This window comes from Metarhizium brunneum, chromosome 4 (assembly GCF_013426205.1).
Source record: "Metarhizium brunneum chromosome 4, complete sequence".
Taxonomy (NCBI): domain Eukaryota; kingdom Fungi; phylum Ascomycota; class Sordariomycetes; order Hypocreales; family Clavicipitaceae; genus Metarhizium; species Metarhizium brunneum.
Window position 1 is genome coordinate 4146142 of NC_089425.1, and position 17493 is coordinate 4163634.

At 52.9% G+C, this 17493-nt stretch overlaps 6 protein-coding genes across 6 annotated transcripts; 3 read left to right on the top strand and 3 right to left on the bottom strand.

The window, feature by feature from the left end:
- Positions 1 to 2160: 2160 nt before the first annotated feature.
- Positions 2161 to 2690, bottom strand: G6M90_00g079360 (uncharacterized protein; the record flags this gene model as incomplete). The annotated part of the gene is made up of 2 exons (XM_066131128.1): positions 2161 to 2518; positions 2575 to 2690. 2 exons carry the CDS (start codon positions 2688 to 2690, stop codon positions 2161 to 2163), a joined length of 474 nt encoding a protein of 157 aa, XP_065987012.1.
- A 67-nt stretch (positions 2691 to 2757) lies between these two features.
- G6M90_00g079370 (uncharacterized protein) lies at positions 2758 to 7290 on the bottom strand (the record flags this gene model as incomplete). The annotated part of the gene is made up of 7 exons (XM_066131129.1): positions 2758 to 3454; positions 3536 to 3726; positions 3826 to 4035; positions 4081 to 4194; positions 4261 to 4466; positions 4611 to 4898; positions 4944 to 7290. The coding sequence occupies 7 exons, from the start codon at positions 7288 to 7290 to the stop codon at positions 2758 to 2760; spliced, it is 4053 nt and encodes a 1350-aa protein (XP_065986976.1).
- Positions 7291 to 7420: 130 nt separating this feature from the next.
- G6M90_00g079380 (uncharacterized protein) lies at positions 7421 to 9532 on the top strand (the record flags this gene model as incomplete). The annotated part of the gene is made up of 3 exons (XM_066131130.1): positions 7421 to 8470; positions 8533 to 8849; positions 8908 to 9532. 3 exons carry the CDS (start codon positions 7421 to 7423, stop codon positions 9530 to 9532), a joined length of 1992 nt encoding a protein of 663 aa, XP_065987181.1.
- Positions 9533 to 11110: 1578 nt separating this feature from the next.
- METTL27_1 (Methyltransferase-like protein 27) lies at positions 11111 to 11767 on the top strand (the record flags this gene model as incomplete). Its single annotated transcript, XM_066131131.1, has 1 exon — positions 11111 to 11767. The coding sequence occupies one exon, from the start codon at positions 11111 to 11113 to the stop codon at positions 11765 to 11767; it is 657 nt and encodes a 218-aa protein (XP_065987148.1).
- A 945-nt stretch (positions 11768 to 12712) lies between these two features.
- fsdR_1 (Fusaridione A cluster transcription factor fsdR) lies at positions 12713 to 14922 on the top strand (the record flags this gene model as incomplete). Its single annotated transcript, XM_066131132.1, has 4 exons — positions 12713 to 12764; positions 12821 to 12995; positions 13085 to 14455; positions 14523 to 14922. 4 exons carry the CDS (start codon positions 12713 to 12715, stop codon positions 14920 to 14922), a joined length of 1998 nt encoding a protein of 665 aa, XP_065986947.1.
- A 200-nt stretch (positions 14923 to 15122) lies between these two features.
- OpS4_2 (FAD-dependent monooxygenase OpS4) lies at positions 15123 to 16832 on the bottom strand (the record flags this gene model as incomplete). The annotated part of the gene is made up of 7 exons (XM_066131133.1): positions 15123 to 15301; positions 15360 to 15584; positions 15643 to 15752; positions 15809 to 15887; positions 15943 to 16007; positions 16061 to 16347; positions 16425 to 16832. 7 exons carry the CDS (start codon positions 16830 to 16832, stop codon positions 15123 to 15125), a joined length of 1353 nt encoding a protein of 450 aa, XP_065987002.1.
- Between the last annotated feature and the right edge of the window lie 661 nt (positions 16833 to 17493).

Genomic DNA, 17493 nt, shown 5'->3' on the forward strand with positions numbered 1-17493 from the left:
TGTCCCACGAGCTTAGTAATCTTCGCCGTCGCGGCCAACTTTCCAACCTTGTTACACAAAACTACGGAGCGAAGGATTCATTAATGACCCGAGCCGTCTCCATTTCCACGCGTTCGAGAAAAACCCATCATCGGGGAGTCCGCAAATACCCACGGAAGCGTGTCTTATCGCACGTGTCGTCTAGTTCTCCATAGTACTACCTACCCGTCGAGGCACAGCCTCGCAATTCTGAAATCCCATATCTCGACACGAAAACTTTCAAGTCCCGCCCATCTCCACGTCTCCATAGAAAACCATGTGGAAAGCTGGAAACCGTGGTGGCGTGCTGCACGATACCAGCATGGGCCATGGGGTTCCCAGTGGTCAATTATGGGGCTAAACAGGCTTCGAATACTCATGTCTGTTCCTTCAGGCATTTCGAAGAAAAGATTTCTTCTAGAAGGAGGAACACGTGCATTACGGTCGGCCAAAAACGGGAATGGCATAATCAATTCGTATCTACGACGGTTACTGAACCTGCATTTATCCTCCCCAAGGAGCATCACAGCCGGGGCTATTGATGTACTCGGAGATTAGTGGTAGTGACAGCTTGGCACGTCGTTGAAGAAGGAGCAGTTACTCCTGGGCTATGCTGATTTCGACTGTTTTATCGAAAGCGTCTCTGAGGCGACTGCTTGGTAAACGGCAAAGTGTGGACAATGCTCGTACCTGTACTCGGCTTCGAGTAAGGATGAAGAGTGAACGTCGACGACTTCATCAAATCAAATACTGGTCTTAAACACCTGTGCTTGCAGGACAAATCCACAAACCGTTTCTGCCAGTTTTTAAACGGACGTCATCGATGGGTCCTATTCGAAGCCAAGATATTCTGGAACATGACCATTTACATCAATAGATCCCCGAGTTCGGTACCTTGCAGCCGGCCCTGATCCTACGCCAAGAGACCCATCGGGAATCCACACGAATCCCGTAACTCTTGCCAAATCTATGAAAGCGTGGAAACAGATTTGACTCGGTGCTGTGACCAAAAAAATCACAAAGGTGAGCGAAATGGACTTTGTGAAACCGGAAATTTGCTCTGAGATGAAGCACAACACCAGGCTGTTACCGAGGAACCACGGTTCCATGATATCTATCGGTCCCCAACCATAGATTATATCTTGTCTGTGTCCTTCTTCCTTGTTTCCAATGTGAACAAGCTCTCCCGCAAGGTACTGGATACACTGCGAGGCGACGGCCGTTAGCAGGCTTTACGGCTGCCATCATGAAGCCATGTGCTTGTTTCATTGTTGCCCTGCTGGGGGCATCGGTTTCCGCAGAACAAGACGCATGGTCGGTTACAACAATTTACCACACCGTTACTACATACTTGCCGTACGAGCAGCACCGCTGCGCTGCACTATTTCTTCCCAAGCCGGGCAACTCTCAACTTCCCGAAGCAGCATGTCGCCCAGGAGCCTGCTGTGTGCAAGTGGTGAAGGAGAATGACTATATTCAAGAGCTTGTTCCCACTGAGGGTATTGGCAAGACCGCTCCCACTGGGAGTCCTGCAACACCCAAGACAACGGCATTGAAAGAAACCAAAACGCTGCCACAAACGCCACACAGGTCCTCCCATGGCGAATGGGTTCCCACTCAACCTCCCATTTCTTACACAGAGAACACTACCCCCAAGACTACATATAGCACTACGACGGGAACGACAGAGACTTTTCCCAGGCTAGAAACACATGTCAGCTCAATATCTACAAATGGGCTAAGGATTCCTGACATACCCGCGCTTTCTTCTCAGCATGTATCCTCACGACAGGGCTCGGGCGTGGCAGCATCACCACCAACGCAACAGTCTACGCCAAGCTTGACTGAGAACTCCGGGGCAGCTTCATCCTCCAAGGAACGGGGAAACGTCTCAAATGCAACAACCTCTTCCAAGTCAGCGTTGCCGATGAAACCATCAAGCACAAGGGCATGTCAGAGCTCATTTGGGTCCTCGTCGAGCTCACCAAGGTCACACAGCTCCATGTCGTCTAGGAAACCGGCGTCATCACAGCTCGTGAACCCCTCACAGAGACCTAGCACTTCTGTGGCTGCCAGTTCAACCAAGGCATCTTTACCAGGGTCAGAGAGTAACAATCACTATTCTAGCACCAACACATCTGGCTACTCAAAGCTACCCAATTCGTCGCAGCGGATCGGTTCACCGAGCCCTGCATCACCAAAGCTGGCATTCTCATCCTCAGGGCCCGCGAGCAAGGTGTTTTCCAGCGTGGAACCGACCACTTCCTCCGCATTTTCTACGGCTTCCTCCGGGCTGCGCGCGTCAAGCCACGTTTCAAAGCCTGCAAGTAGAAAGCCGTGGCCAAGCATAGAGACATCTGCGCCGCTGATGAGTTTTTCCAAGGTGAGCTGGAATAGCACAGCTTTACTGAAGCCGGCGAGCAGCCAACGGTTTTCAAGCACGCTGCCTTCCAGCTCATCACTGCAGCCGACAGGCTCACAAAAGCCGACCTTCTCAACACTGTCTGTGAATTTCCAGAAGCCGAGTTCTTCAAGCGAAACTAGTTCATCTCATACTTCGAGTGCCACTGTAGCCTCCCGCACGGAGTCACCTGGTTCATCCGCACTGCCAAAGAGCTATCGGGAGCAAAGATCTTCGGAGACTCCATCAAGCTCTCGGAAGGTCGGCTCATCGCTGCCAACCAGCTCAATTGGAACAAGTTCAACTATCCAATTGAGCAGCTTGCGACCCTCAGATTCTCAGCAGTCCGCCTCTGCGGCTTCATCCAGCGTACAAGAGCCCAGCTCAAGGAGACCAATTAATTCTGAGGGAACAAGTGCGTCGATGTCAGTTAGTGTGGCAACGCCGGCTAGCTCGTTGACGTCGGGAAACTCCTCGAAAACACTGAGCCTGTCGATGTCGGTGAGATCGTCGGTTCCAATCAGGTCCTCATCACCAGTTAGCTCATTGATGTCAGTGAGCTCATCAATGCCAGCTAGTTTCTCAATACCAGTTATCTCGTCGATAGCAGGGAGCTTGTCGATGCATAGCAACTCTTCGATACTAGTGAGCTCATCCCTGCTGCCTAGCTCCTCAACGCCAGTGAGCCCATTGACATCAGGCAGCTCGTCAAAACCATTGAGCTCATCATCGCCAGTTAACTCAGCAAAACTCCCGAGCTCGCTGACGCCTGTGAGCTCATCCATGCTAATTAACTCATCGATGTCGTTGGACTCGTCAAGGACACTAAGCTTGTCAATGCCGGTGAGCTCACCAATACCGGTTATCTCGTCAACGTCAATTGGCTCATCAATATCAGTAAGCTCGGAAAAACTATTGAGCTTCTCATCGCCTGCTAGCGTAGAGGCTCCAATAACTTCCAGCAGAGCAAGTTTATCGGCCCCAGTTAACTCGTCGGTGCCAGTGAGCTCATCAATACCTGTGAGGTCGTCAACGCTACTTGGCCCCTCAATGTCAGTCACCCCATCGAAGTTGGCCAGTTCGTCGACACCTGTTAGGGGTTCTCAGCAGACAAACTCCCGGACTCCATCAACTTCGCAGGGTGCCGGCTCAAGCAGAGCAAGCACAACTATGGTTGTCAGCTCGCCAATGCTCATTAGCTCATCCATGTCAGCTAGTTCCAGTGGACAATCAACTTCAAGCAAAGTAAGCTTAACGATGCCACCTAACTCATCAGTTCCATTGAGTTCGCCAGTGCTACTTAGCTCCTCCATATTAGTTAGCATATCGAAGTTAATCAGCTCGTCGGTACCAACTCGGGTTTCTCAAAAGCCAAGTTCCGTGACACCATCAAGTTCGCAGCATACTGGCTTCAGCGGGGCAAACTCATCGATTACAACCAGCTCGTCAATACTGCTCAGCTTAACGAAGTCGATTAGCTCCACCAAAGCAAGCCTATCAGAGCAAGTTAACTCATCTGTGGTGGCTAGCTTGTCGATGAGGGTTAGCTCATCAATGTCAGTTAGCTCAACACAACCAATGAGTTCGAGCGAAGAAAGCTCGTCAACACGAGTGAGCTCATCGATATTAGCTCAGAGTTCCCCACGACCAAACTCCGCGACTCTGTCAAGTTCGCGAAACTCCTCAAGTCGGGCAAGGTCAATGGTATCAGTTAGCACAGGGAATTCGAGGGAAACAAGCTCATTAAATGTGATGAGCTCATCGATGCCAGTGCGCTCGTCGATGTCAGCTAAGAGTTCTCAACAACCAAGCTCCGTGGACCTATCAAGTTTTCAACCCACCAGCTCTAACAGAACTATGTCAACGACGCCAGTTGCCTCAACGAAACCAACTACTTCGACAAAAGCAAGCTCATCAACGCTTATGAGTTCATTGATGCCAGCGAGCTCATTGAAGCCGGTGAGCTCGACAAGACCAGTTAGCTCAACGAAAATAATCGATTTCTCCAAAGCAAGCTCATCAGTACCAGTGAGCTCGTCGATATTAGCTCAGAACTCTCAACAACGAAGCTCAGCAAGTCCATCAAGTTCACACAGCCCTATTTTCGCCAGTTCAAGCTCATATCTGTCAGCGAGAAGTTCACATTCATCAAGACCTGGGGAGCAAAGCTCGACAGTCTTATGGAGCTCACAGAAACCTAGCTCTAGAAAGAAGAGTTCTTCTATGCCTTTAAGCAGTTCTCCTTCATCCAGTGCGCACTCTTTTGCTTCCTCAAAGACACCAGTAAGCTCACAAAGACCGGGCTCTTCAACTTCGCAGACACCAAGCTCCTCGATGCCCGCCAATTCAAGTATAAAAAGCTCATCTCTCCCGAAAAGCAGTTCGAAGTCGTTCAGTGCGACTTCTTCTCCCTTCTCGCTATCCCCTTCCAGCTCGCAGAAATCAGGTTCATCAATGTCAGAAAGCTCATCAGTTCTGGCTGGTTCTCATAAAGCAAGCTCTTTTGTGCCTACAATCAGCTCACATGTATCAAGCGTGACGCCTACCAGCTCGTCCGTGGCATCAAAGAGTTCACAATCGTTAAGTTCCTCAGCACTTCTCTCGAGCTCGCGGAAGCCGAGCTCAGGCAAAGCCAGCTCATCCATGAGCCAAAGCATTCCAGGGTTATCAAGTACAATGAATTCAAGCTCGGGCTCATCTACTCTGTCAAAGAGTTCGACAAGGGTACACTCCTCAGCATCTCTTTCAAGCTCGCAAAAGCCCAGAACATTAGTTTCAGCCAGTCCCAGTGAAGCAAGCTCGTCAGTGCCGGCGAGTAGGTCACCTATGCCTTCAAGCAGCTCGCATTCATCAATTATGACACCTTCAAGTTCACAAACCCCGAGCTCCTGGGTATCTATCTCAAGCAGGAAGGAGTCTAGCTCGTCAATGCCGGCCAGTACATCTATTCCAATTAGCTCCAGGAAAGCAAGCTCAAAGATGGCAACAAGTAGTGTATCCGTGCCTGTGGATAGCTTGAAGTCATCAAGTCTCATGACTTCCGGTTCTTCTATGTCGCTTACAAGTTCGCATAATCCGCGCTCCTCAGTGTCCTCTCGAAGCCAGCAGACGCTTAGCCCATCAATCCCAGTCAGCTCTAGTAACTCACGCCTGTCTACGCTTGAAAGCAGCTTTTCCATGCCCACGAACAATCCGCGGTCATCAAGAAGAATGTCTTCGAGTTCATCATTGTCACAGAGCTCACAACATCTAAGTTCTGCTGTTCCTTTCCCGAGCTCGCGCCAGCCCAGCTCAACCAAGACCAGCTCGCAGCTGCCAAGGACTAAGGCGTCAAGCACCAAATCATTGGGCTCATCAACTACTAAAAGCACCCCCAAGGTATCGCGCACAAAAAGCTCTTCTACCTCTGCAAGTACCAAGGTATCAAGCTTAGGAAAGGCAAACTCCGCTATGGCTGCGAGCAGTTCACAGTTATTGAGCTCAAGAAAGACAAGCTCGTCTATCGCTACAAGTAGTCCGAAGCCATCACAAACCACGTTGTCAAGCAACAAGGCCTCAAGTTTATCAACTTCTTCCAGGAGCTCCCATACGTCAAGCTCAAGAAACTCAAGCTCGTTTACCGCTACGAGCAGCTCAGAGCCGTCGAGTACTAAGATATCAAGCACTAAAGCGTCAAGCAATAAGATAACAAACACCAAGATATCAAGCTCGTCAGCCACTGTAAGAAGCTCACAGCTATCACGCACTGAAAGCTCACTTGATACTACAAGTACCGGGGTATTTACCTCTGGAAAGGCAAACACGTCTACGGCCGTAGGAAGCCCACAGTTATCAGGCAAGAAGACGTCAAGCACCAAGGCATCAAGCTCATCAATTTCCACAAGCAGCTCACAGCCATCGCGCGCTAAAAGCTCATCTACTGCTACGAATACCGAGGCACCAAGCTCAAGAAAGGCCAGCACGTCTGCAGCCATAAGCAGCCCAAGCAGCAAGATGTTGAGCAAGAAGACATCAAGTGCCAAGGCATCAAGTTCACCTACTGCTGCTAGCAGCTCACAGCTATCACTCACTAAAAGTGTATCTGCTGCTACAAGCACCAAGGGACCAAGCTCAAGAAAGGAGAACACGTCTACTGCTATGAGCAGCCCACAGTCATCAAGGTCCAAGATATCAGGCAACAAGTCATTAAGCGCTAAAACATCAAGTTCTAGGGTGTCCAGCTCATTGAGTGCTACGAGAAACTCGCAGTCAACAAGCTCCAGAACGACGAGCTCTTCTACTACTGGAGGCAGCTCACTGCCACCAAGCACCAAGGCATCGAGCTCATTCACTGCTACGAGCACCAAGCTGTTGAGTACTAAGGCATCAAGCTCGAGAAAGACAAGTACATCTACTGCTTCAAGTAGCTCACGATCGTCCAATACCAAGGCATCGAGCAGCAAAGCGTCGAGCATCAAGATATCAAGTACTATGATACTAAGTACCAAGGTATCCAGCACTAAAGGGTCCAGCTCCAAGGTCTCAAGTGCAAGAAAGACAAGCTCGTCTGTTGCGATAATTAGTCCCTCATCATCGGATATCAAAATGTCAAGCACCAAGGGATCGAGTACTAAAGCATCCAATACCAAGGTACTAGGTGCTACGGTGTCGAGTACCAAGACGTCGACGATCCAGGCATCAAGCACCAAGATATCAAGCAACAGCATGTCAAGTAGCAAGGCATCAACCTCATTCACTAGTACAAGTGCAAAGGTGTCGAGTACCCAGGTACCTAGCACGAAGACGTCAAGTACCAAGATGACAAGTGCCAAAACATCGACTGCCAAGACACCAGCTGCGAAGGCTTCGAGCACCCGGATATCAAGCAACATGGTATCAAGTAGCAAGGTATCAAGCTCATTGACTATTACGAAAACTAAGGGTTCGAGCACCAAGATATCAACTACCAAGGCGTCGAGCACCAATGTACCTAACACTAAGTCTACGTCGTCACGCGCTAGAATGTCGAGTTCCAAAGCATCAACTGTCAAGTCCTCAACCACCAAGGCATCGAATGTAAAGGCAACTAGCACCAAGACGTCAAGTGTCAAGATACCGAGTGCTAAAGCATCGACTGCCAAGACAGCAGCTACGAAAGCATCAAGCACCGAGGCATCGACTACCAAGGTACCTAATACCAAGTTATCAAGTACCAATATATCCAGTACGAAAGCATCATCTGTCAAGTCTTCAACCACCAAGTCATCAAATGCACAGGCAACTAGCACTAAGACGCCAAGTACCAAGATATCAAGTACGAAAGTATCTTCCACCAAGATACCAGCTACGAAGGCATCAAGTGTCAAGATATCAAGCTCCAAGAAATTAACCCCTAAAGCGTCAACCGCCATAGAATTGACTACCAAGGCATCTAGCACCAAGACATCAACAACCAAGCTTTCAAGCACCAAATCAGCAACTACTAAGACATCGACTGCTAAGATATCGACTGCTAAGAAATCGAGCACCAAGACGTCAAGCACCAAGGTATCTAGCACGAAGACATCGTCCACCCAGGCATCAACCATCAAGACATCGAGTATTAAAGCGCCCACCACCAATATGTCCAGCACTAAGGCATCCAGCACCAAGACATCAACAACCAAGACATCAACAACCAAGACATCAACAACCAAGCTTTCAAGCACCAAATCAGCAACTACTAAGACACCGACTGCTAAGATATCGAGCACCAAAGTATCCAGCATCAAGGTATCTAGCACGAAGACATCGTCTACTAAGGCATCAACCATCAAGACATCAAGCAGCAAAGCGCCAACCACCAAGAAGTCGAGCACCAAGGTATCCAGCACCAAGGTATCGTCTTCTAAAGCAACAACCATCAAGACATCGAGCACCAAGTCCTCAACCACCAAGATATCAAGAACTAAATCAGCAGCAGCTACAACATCGACTACTAGGACATCAAGCGGCAAGGTATCCAGCACTAAGATGTCGTCTTCCAAGGCATCAAGCAGAAAAGCTTCCACCCCTAATATGTCGAGCACCTGGGTATCTAGCGCCAAGACCTCCAGCACCAAGGTAGCGGCGCCAAGCTCATCCAGTGAACCAAGTTCAAGCACAATGCGTTCTACCAAGTTCAAGACGAGCTCCAAAACATTACAAGCCAAGTCGTCGTCAAGAAGCAAGGCATCAAGCCCATCTACAATTATTACAAGCACCAAAGCATCGAGCTCAAAAAAGACGAGCTCATCTACAGTTACAAGCACGCAGGCACCAAGCTCATCCACTGCTCAAAGCAGTTCGCGGCCACCAAAAAGCAAAAGACCAAGAACACGGAGGCCAAAATCACGGAGACCAAAAACAAGGGCATCAAAAACCAAGACGACAAAGGCAGCAAAGACGAGCTCATCTACTATTCCCACCACAAGTAGCTCACAGCCGTCAAGCACAAAGGCACCAAGCACGGTAGCGCCAAGCTCAAGCAGCCAGTCGCATGCCGCCAAGGTGTCGTCAACCACAACATGGACGACAACCACGGTGGACAGATTCGCCAAGGCTTGCCCGACGCCGACGTGCCAAACCGGCATCGAGAGCGCGCTGTACTACAACCCGTTCCAGAACGACCCCAGCAGAGACTACGGCAGCTTCCAGCCGTCGTACTTCCAGCGCAGGCGGCCGATGGAAACGCGCGTGGTGGACAGCATCAACATCCGTGACGACGGCACCAATATAACGCTGGCCAACGCGGCCATTGAGTATCGCGGGTTCCTGTATGCGTGCCAGGACGGCTGGTATACTTTCCACTCGTACCGGTCGGATGACATTACGCTCATGTGGTTCGGCCCCAAGGCGTACAGGGGGTGGACGCGCGAGAACGCCGACATTAGCCAGTTCTACTTTGGCGACAATGAGCCCAAGAGGGTCGACAGGATGCTCAAGGCCGGCACGTACTATCCCATCCGCGTCATGTGGGGTAATCTTGGCAGCGTGGCCGAGTTGTCGCTGCGCATCCAGGGGCCGGACGGACGGGAGTTGTTTGGCAACTACTTGACGACGGAGGCCTGCGATGCGTCGTACCCGAGGTATCTGCCTTTTGGTCGGGAGCGATAGACTTGCGTGATTTTTTTTCTCTTTTGTATTGGATATGAGAAATGATGACGGATATGGCATTTGCTTCAACGTACATATTGGAGTCGTGTTTTTAATCATGTATCATGTATCATGTGTAATGTGTAGTGGAGGGCCGGGAGTGCTGCCGAGAATGTCTAGCGGCGGATTTATTTCATTGTGATTATTTATTTACGCATGTATTTATTTCTACATTATTGGCGACTATTTATTGGCTTATTTTCCTCATTTATTTTTATCCTTGGCCACTGTCCATGGATGGAATGACGCTTGACTCTGCGTGCGCCTGGGTCGCCCGGGGCAATCTCCCCGGCCGTCAATGCAAGCTTGAGGCAGCTTGGACACGGGCTCTGATGACTCGGCTGCCCGCCTGAGGAAGCATGGACGGCAATATTGAATATTGACTTGCCCGGATGCGGCCGCGCAGAAGTTGCATCATCAAATTGATGTTCAGATGGACCAGGCGCGACGTGCAGCGGCCCCAGCGCTGTGCGACACCACTGCAGCGGCATGGCGCGCCCGTGGCCACCGGTCGTCCACTACAACATTGAATTGCCCCGCGGCGGCGGCTGCGACCGGTTCCGTGTTGCCAGGCATCAATTGATCTGAGCACGACATCGGGACATTGAACAGACTCTGAAGTCCATGCCAAGCTGCAAGCCTTTGGCCTACCATGTATTTCTACCTCTATCCTGCCCCCGAATGCCGCCAATGCGTCACATAAACTTGTCGCCACACGCCTAGGTACACCGACAGGCACACTGCATTACATCATGGCCGCAAGAGACTTCCCACGTCCTCTACAAAACGCCCTCCACGACACCCCTTGATTGGCCCGCGACGCTCGCATGCGTCAGAGCCTCTGGCCGATCAGAGCCTCGGGTTGCCTACCTCGGCAGGACGTGTCTGCTCGTCGCCAATAATACGCAAAAAAAAGACTCCGCTGGCCAATCCCTTACCAGCGACGACCTGTCCTCCGCCACAACGGCCAGGATGCCGCGCCGATGGTGCGGCATCTAGACGCCAATCACCACGCGCCTAGGTTTTATTACTGTTGTAAAATGGCGCAAAAACGCGCATGCGTCCAACGTCATGTGCGCACCGCAAACGGCTGCATTGCCTGCGACGGCCTTTTATCACCAGCGACACGTCGTTGCCTCGTCTACGCTCGTTTCGACGACGAGCACCGTCGACGCCCTGCTCCCGCTGGGCGGTCGGAAGACGACGGGACGGAAGAGGGGGGAAGGAAGCCAAGGAGCAACGGCCACAAGTGGGTCCGTGTCCATGTCCATGTCCGATGGTGCCATGACGGCCCGTGGAGAAAACGGCGTGCTGCTGACTCCACCCCCGGAACCGGCAGTGGACGGCCAATGTACCAGTTGACGTGTATAAATACGGCCTGGGGGACGCAGTCTTTTGCCTTTTGAGCAAGACGTTTCAACTCGACGATTCACCGACTTTCCCCCCGGACACACACAACTTTTTTTTGCAGTCTGCCGCCATTCTGTTCTCTCCCCAACACCAGTCCCGACCCCCGTGACACCCAGACCCGAACTCGCCATGGGATCGACCGCCACGACGGCCAACGTGGCCCACGAGACGCTGGCGCGCGTCTACGCCTCGTCCGACGTGGGCGCCACGCGGGCGCTGTACGACGAGTGGGCGACGACGTACGACGCGGAAATGGCCGACGCGTCGCAAAACTACGTCGGCCCCGCGCTCGCCGCCGCCTGCGTGCTCCGGACGCTGGGGCCCGAGGCGACGGCGCGCGCGGCGGTGCTCGACGCCGGCTGCGGCACGGGCCTCGTCGGCCTGCACCTCGCGCGCGCGGGCGCCCGCACCATTGACGGCATCGACCTGAGCCCGGGGATGCTCGCCGTCGCGCGCAAGACGGGCGTCTACCGCGCCCTCGACGCCGTCGACATGTCGGGCCCGCTGCCGCCGCGCGACGGGACCTACGAGGTCGCCGTGTGCATCGGCACTTTTACCCAGGGCCACGTCGGGCCCGGCGCCATGGACGAGCTGGTCCGCGTTGTGAAACCACAGGGCCTCGTCGTCGCCACTGTGCTCGCTGCCATTTGGGAGACGGGCGGGTACGCGGCCAAGGTTGCTGCCCTGGTGGCTGATTCTAGGGCCAAGCTGCTCGGCGCTGAGCTGATTGACTACCGGCAGGGCGCGGGCGTGCAGGCCCGCTTGGTTGTTCTTCAAGTGCTATAGTGCTCGTGTGTTTTGCGTGATACTTTTTTTTTATTTGGTGCCGTGACCACCCGGGTGATGCCGCCGTTGCTGGAAAACAGGAAAAACAGGCTGTGAGTGAGGTGATTTGCGGTGCGACATGTACAGTGTCCCCTGGCCAATTTTGGAGTCTGGATGGGTGGATGCGATGCATGAAGAAACGTGCGCCCCAAGTGAAGTGAGAGGAGTGAACCGTCGTGGACGTCAGCTACAGTCTTTACCTATACTTTTTATTCATCCTGCATGCCCGGAGCCCGGACTGAGACGTGTGATTGCCGTAGATGACCGTCGCGGGAGGTGACGAGGCGTTGATTCACGACGTGCCCTTGCGTTACTTTGTCGAACTGGGGAAACTGCGAATTGGAGCCCTCGGGCGGACGGAGTATCTGATGATACGTGCATAAAGCAAAATTAAACTCTTACATTATAGATGTAATCTCCGCTTTTTGTAGTGTAGGTGGTGAAACTTTTGACAGTAAAGACCAGCGTTGTTGGGAGGCGTGATTGTACATCCATCTCACTACGGATGTACTCTGTAGGTCCTCCACTTTTGGTACTTCAACGGCCACAAGTCGCAAGCTTCGATTGAGCAATTAAAATGGGTCGTGCATTACCTTGCCATCTAAATACGTCACCGTGGGCCGGCTCGTCCAAAGAGGTCTGGTCGCCCAAAGCACGTGAAGTACCTGGGCCCGGTCGATTTTCAACGCATTGACCAATTTGTCATCAGAATTGGGAAGCCGACGCTGACCAGCAGGCATGATTTCTCGTCACCAACAAACACCGACATGCCCAAAATCCACAGCAATTGAGCTGATCCGGGTCCTCGATCCCCGATTGCCTTAGTTGGATCTGTTTTACGACTCATTCTTTTGATAGAAAATAAAAATAAATCTACGGCCCCGGCTCGTCCTCTCGCGAACCATCATGACTGCCCGCGTAGACAATCATGCGCTGGGCCGATCGCCTCGCCGCAAAGGTCAGCACCAAGCTACACGCCCGCTCTCGGCGACACGGCCGCTGACTCTGGCACAGCATGCGACTTGTGTTTTACCAAAAAGATCAAATGCGACATGCTGCAGCCTACCTGCTCGAATTGCATCTTGTACAAGGCCGAGTGCACCACCGGCAAGGGGAGGCGCAAGCCGAACCCGCCCGCAAGGGTGCGCGCCGCCGCCATCCAACACCATCAGCAGCCGCAGTATACAACGTGAGTCTGATTCCTCAAGAGACACGGGTATTTTATTTTTATTTTTATTTTTGCCGCCGGGTCCACGAAGCTGACGTTTGCTACTGCAGAGCAAACACGGACAAGACAGAAGACCGCCTGGCCAGGATCGAGAAACAGCTGGAGCAGCTCATTGCCCTGCAGGCTTCGAGGCCGGCAGACACGACCGGTTCGTGGTCGTCGTCCCAGTGCGAGCAGGGCGGCGACAGTGCCATGACGCTGTCCAACGCAGACTTTGACGTCGCATTCCCGTCCCGCGACCCCGTGGTATTCGATTCGGCGTCGACCAAGTTCCCCTTGGCCATGGACCTCGCGCCCAGAGACGAGCTGCCGCTCCCGCCCCAGGCCGACGTCATGCCCATTGTCGACCACTACTTTGACACGTATGCGTACATCATGCCCCTGTTCGACCAGAAATCCTTCATGTCCATGCTCTACCAGTGGTACACGGACCCGTCGACGCGCAACAAGGCCTCCTGGGCTGCCATCCAAGTCGTGCTGGCCATTGCCCTGCGCACGCCGATTCCCGAGCTGCTCAACGGCTGCGGGGGGTCGGATCGGCACCACCGCGCAAACTTCTTCCTCAAGAACGCCCAGTCCGTCGTGTCGGACCTGGTGACTAGAGACAAGGACCTGCTGGGCCTGCAGGTCCTGCTCGGCATCGTCATGCTGTTCCAGAACAGCAGCGACACCAGCCCGGCGAGCGTCATCATCGGCACAGCCATACGCCTGGCTCACAGAATGCGCCTGCACTCCAGAGACCACGCCGAGCTCTTCTCCCCCGACGAGAACCTGCAGCGGCAGCGCCTGTTCTGGATCGCCTACGTGCTGGACAAGGACATCTCTCTCCGGATTCAAGTCCCATCCGTCCAGCTGGATAGCGACATTGACATTGATGTGCCGCCCGCCCAACCCGCCGACGACGTGGGCGTCCTCTGGACAAGGGACCGCCAGACGTGCTTCAACCACCACCGGTCCATGATCCACCTCGCCCAGATCCAGGGACGCGTATACGACTGGCTTCACTCAAACAGCTCTGCCAAGATGTCCCGCCAGTCGCGGCAGCAACGCGTGCAGCAGCTGGACCGCATGATTACCCACTGGTACAGCACGATACCGGCGGCCTTCAACCTCGAGAATTTAGACGCGTCCATCGGCGAGTGTGCACTGATACACATGGCCAAGATGTATCATGTGTACCTGCTCATCCTCGTCATGACGTACGGCATTTACAACCAGGACTCGAATTGGGTCCAGGCAATTCGATCCGGGGACCGCAACGCGATTCGAAGCCTTGTATTGGGTACTGAGCGCCACGATTCCGGCGCCGCGTCACAAAAGCAAGTCAGGTTGCTACCGGGGAGCTGGCACAAGGTGGTCCAAGTGAGCCGGGGCTGTTTGCGCCTCTTCGACATGTGTATACCGACAGAGTGTCTCATTTGGTATGCCCGCCACCCAAGTGCCCTAGTCGCCGGCGAGAAGCGGTCAAATTATACTAACTTGCTCTAGGCAATGCTCCTGTCCTCACTTTTCGGGAATGATGGTCCTCCTGGCGAACCTCCTCATTGAGCCCACACACGAGGATGCCGTGTCGGACGAAATCTTGTCTGCGCGCGCAATCCAGCTCTTTGACAAAGTCCTCGAACTCATCCCTGATCCAGAACACTACACCGATATCCGCGGCATCATTGAAGAGCTGTATAATAGAGCTGTGCTCGTCATCAACGAGGCCAAATCGCAGGGCGGCGACGACCAAGTCGACGTTTTGGAGGCAAATTTGCTGAGTTACGAGACGCTGGATGGGGATCCATGGAGCTGGGCGGCTGCTCTTCCGGGCAGGACCGACTTTTCCGCCGATATGAGGGATGGAGACGGGGACAGCCTTGGGGTCCTGCCGTTGTGCAGATGAGGCCCAGTTCTGACGATTCATGCAAATGTTTTCGTCGGTTGCTTGGATACGGGATTGCTGACTTGAAAGAGATCCTGAATGCTTCAATTTGCGGATAGTATCGCCTGACCTCAATCTATGTATCCACCGACCGATTTCTCTCTTTTTTTTAAAGCAACCATGCTTCGCCAACAGTGCAATTTGACCGGCCCGATAGAATGTCAGGCGGACGGGAAGCCATCATTTGCAAAATCCTTGCACCTCCCGGGCACCCCAATAACGGGCCCATCAAAAAAGTCATCGGGGAGTCTGAACGACGGGTCATATTCTTTCATGGCGGTCAACGTTGTCCGCACAACATCGAACCCAAAGTTATGAGACATAGCTTCTTGGTAGTCTCCTGCCAAGATTTCATCGTTAGATGGACTTCATATGGACAGCCAGGCCACCACACTTACGGGGTATTTCGTCGTCGCTCATGTACTGGCGTAGTTGGTCTCTCACCAGGTCTGCCTGGTCCGCACCCACGTTGCTGAGAATTTGAATCACGCTTGTTCTTCTGTGCCGAGTGGTGTAATAAATCTCCAAACGTCTTTCTATTTCGGCCGGCGTCTCGGCGCCGCAAAGAATGATGCCAAGAGCAAGGCCGTCCTCGAGCCCCTGGGCACCGCCTTGACCTTGATCTGCCATGGTGAGCATACATCGGGGCGTTGGAACCCATGGCCCCAGCGTTCAACTTACGAGGAAGCATGGGATGTGCAGAATCACCAGCCAGGGTCAGTCGACCCTTGCTCCAGGTTGGTAACGGGTGTCGGTAGAGCAGCGGCCAACGCTTGACATCTGTTGCCTTGCTGGTGGGTGGTCAGTCCTTGTCCTCTTCTGGTTTCGGGGAAACAGAGTTGTGCACCTGATGACCTTGAGAAGTCTGTCATCAAAGTCGGAAATTGTATCTATGACGTGATGAATATCAACAGTGGCATGCCAATCTAGATTCCGTTAATATGATGCCAATTACGAAGACAAGATTTCAATGGGACCGACTTTCTTTCCTGTCAGATTTGGTTTCCGGTTCGTGAAAAAGGCCTGCGAAATTGAGAAGCGTATTACTTTCATCTTGTTAGTCCAAGTGCTACGACAAATCCATGATACGAAGACTGACTTTCGACAAGGATATACTACAAGTCTGCGTAGCGACTTATCCTCTGCAAATAGTCGACAGTAGCCCTCATGGCCCTCGGTAAAGAATTTGGTCTCGGGATCTGCCTCCAACGTCTCCAGAGGGATGAGGAAGCGATAGCAGCAATTTGCGTTGACGGGATCAACGGGAACAACCTTTCGGCCCAAGATGGCTTCAGGTGCGATGGAGTGGACACCGTCGGCAGCAATGACTAGATCGCCACATATTTCACGCCCAGTTGCGAGCGTGATTGACGGTTTCCAAGGATCCTAGCCGTGTACACTTTGTTAACCTCAAAACCAACAGCCGTTGCAAAGATACCTGTGCGCCATGAATAAAAACATACCAATGCCATCACCAGCGAGTCTAGGTGAATCGTGGCCGGAGCACCAGGGCCATCGGATCTGGTGGCCATCCATTTCAAAGCGTTGTGTAGGTCGACACGATGGGATAACCACAGGGGTAAGCCGCCAACAGAAGCAGACGACTTGTCGTTGTACAGGGCAGCTCTCGGCTGCAGAGTAAAAGGATCGACCAAGTCCGCATGCCGCGCCTCTACCCAGCGCCATTGGACAGGATCCAACCCCCAGGCCGTCAGAAATCTGCTTGCATTGGGAGGCACGTGGATGGCAGCACCGAACTCGTCGTTCATCGACGACTTCTCGTATAAATGGACGCAGTGTCCAGCCCGTCGGAGCGAAATGGCTGCCGATAGGCCCGCAATTCCGGCCCCGACAATAACGACGTTGAGCATGGTAGCAGGTTGTTTGGGCGAATCCGTACGATTTTCAACAATGGGGTCGGCCACTTGTGTGTTGTTTGACTCTGATACGTGTCGCGGTCATTCTCCTTGAATGATGGAATGTTGCGAGAGCCAAGAGGTCGAAGCAGGCGAGCGCGAGATTTAATAGACACCATGGGAAACATCAGCCGCAAAGACTTTCAAACACCCATCGGCAGAGCTCTTCGGGCTAGCACTCAGCCGTCAGCAGCTACAAGAAAAGCGGATCGTGGGGGACGGGATGAAGAAATTGAAGACATGGATGGGCAAGCACACAGGATTCGAGCCACGAAACACAAAGCTGACAGGAGTCCGTTTGTAACACTGCACACCTAGGCAGAACTGGTCTTGATGTTCTTCCTCTTTGGACGTCCAGGGCGCCTGGCGGCATTCAACGACACGTCATGGCCGCAAGAGTGGCTTGGTGACGGAAGCATGTCCGGTCCAACAGTCGGCCGTCACCCGTATTTTGCCTCGCAATTCAGCGACATCGATTGTGCAGACGCATGCGGCGTCATCTTTCCTGTGGCTGCTGCAACTGTGCAGGTCAAGCCAGCCGAAAAGAAAAGAGCAGCGTGCGGCCGGCTCTGCCAGCAGATTTTGATTGGTTGCCGCAGACCAAATCGACACGAGG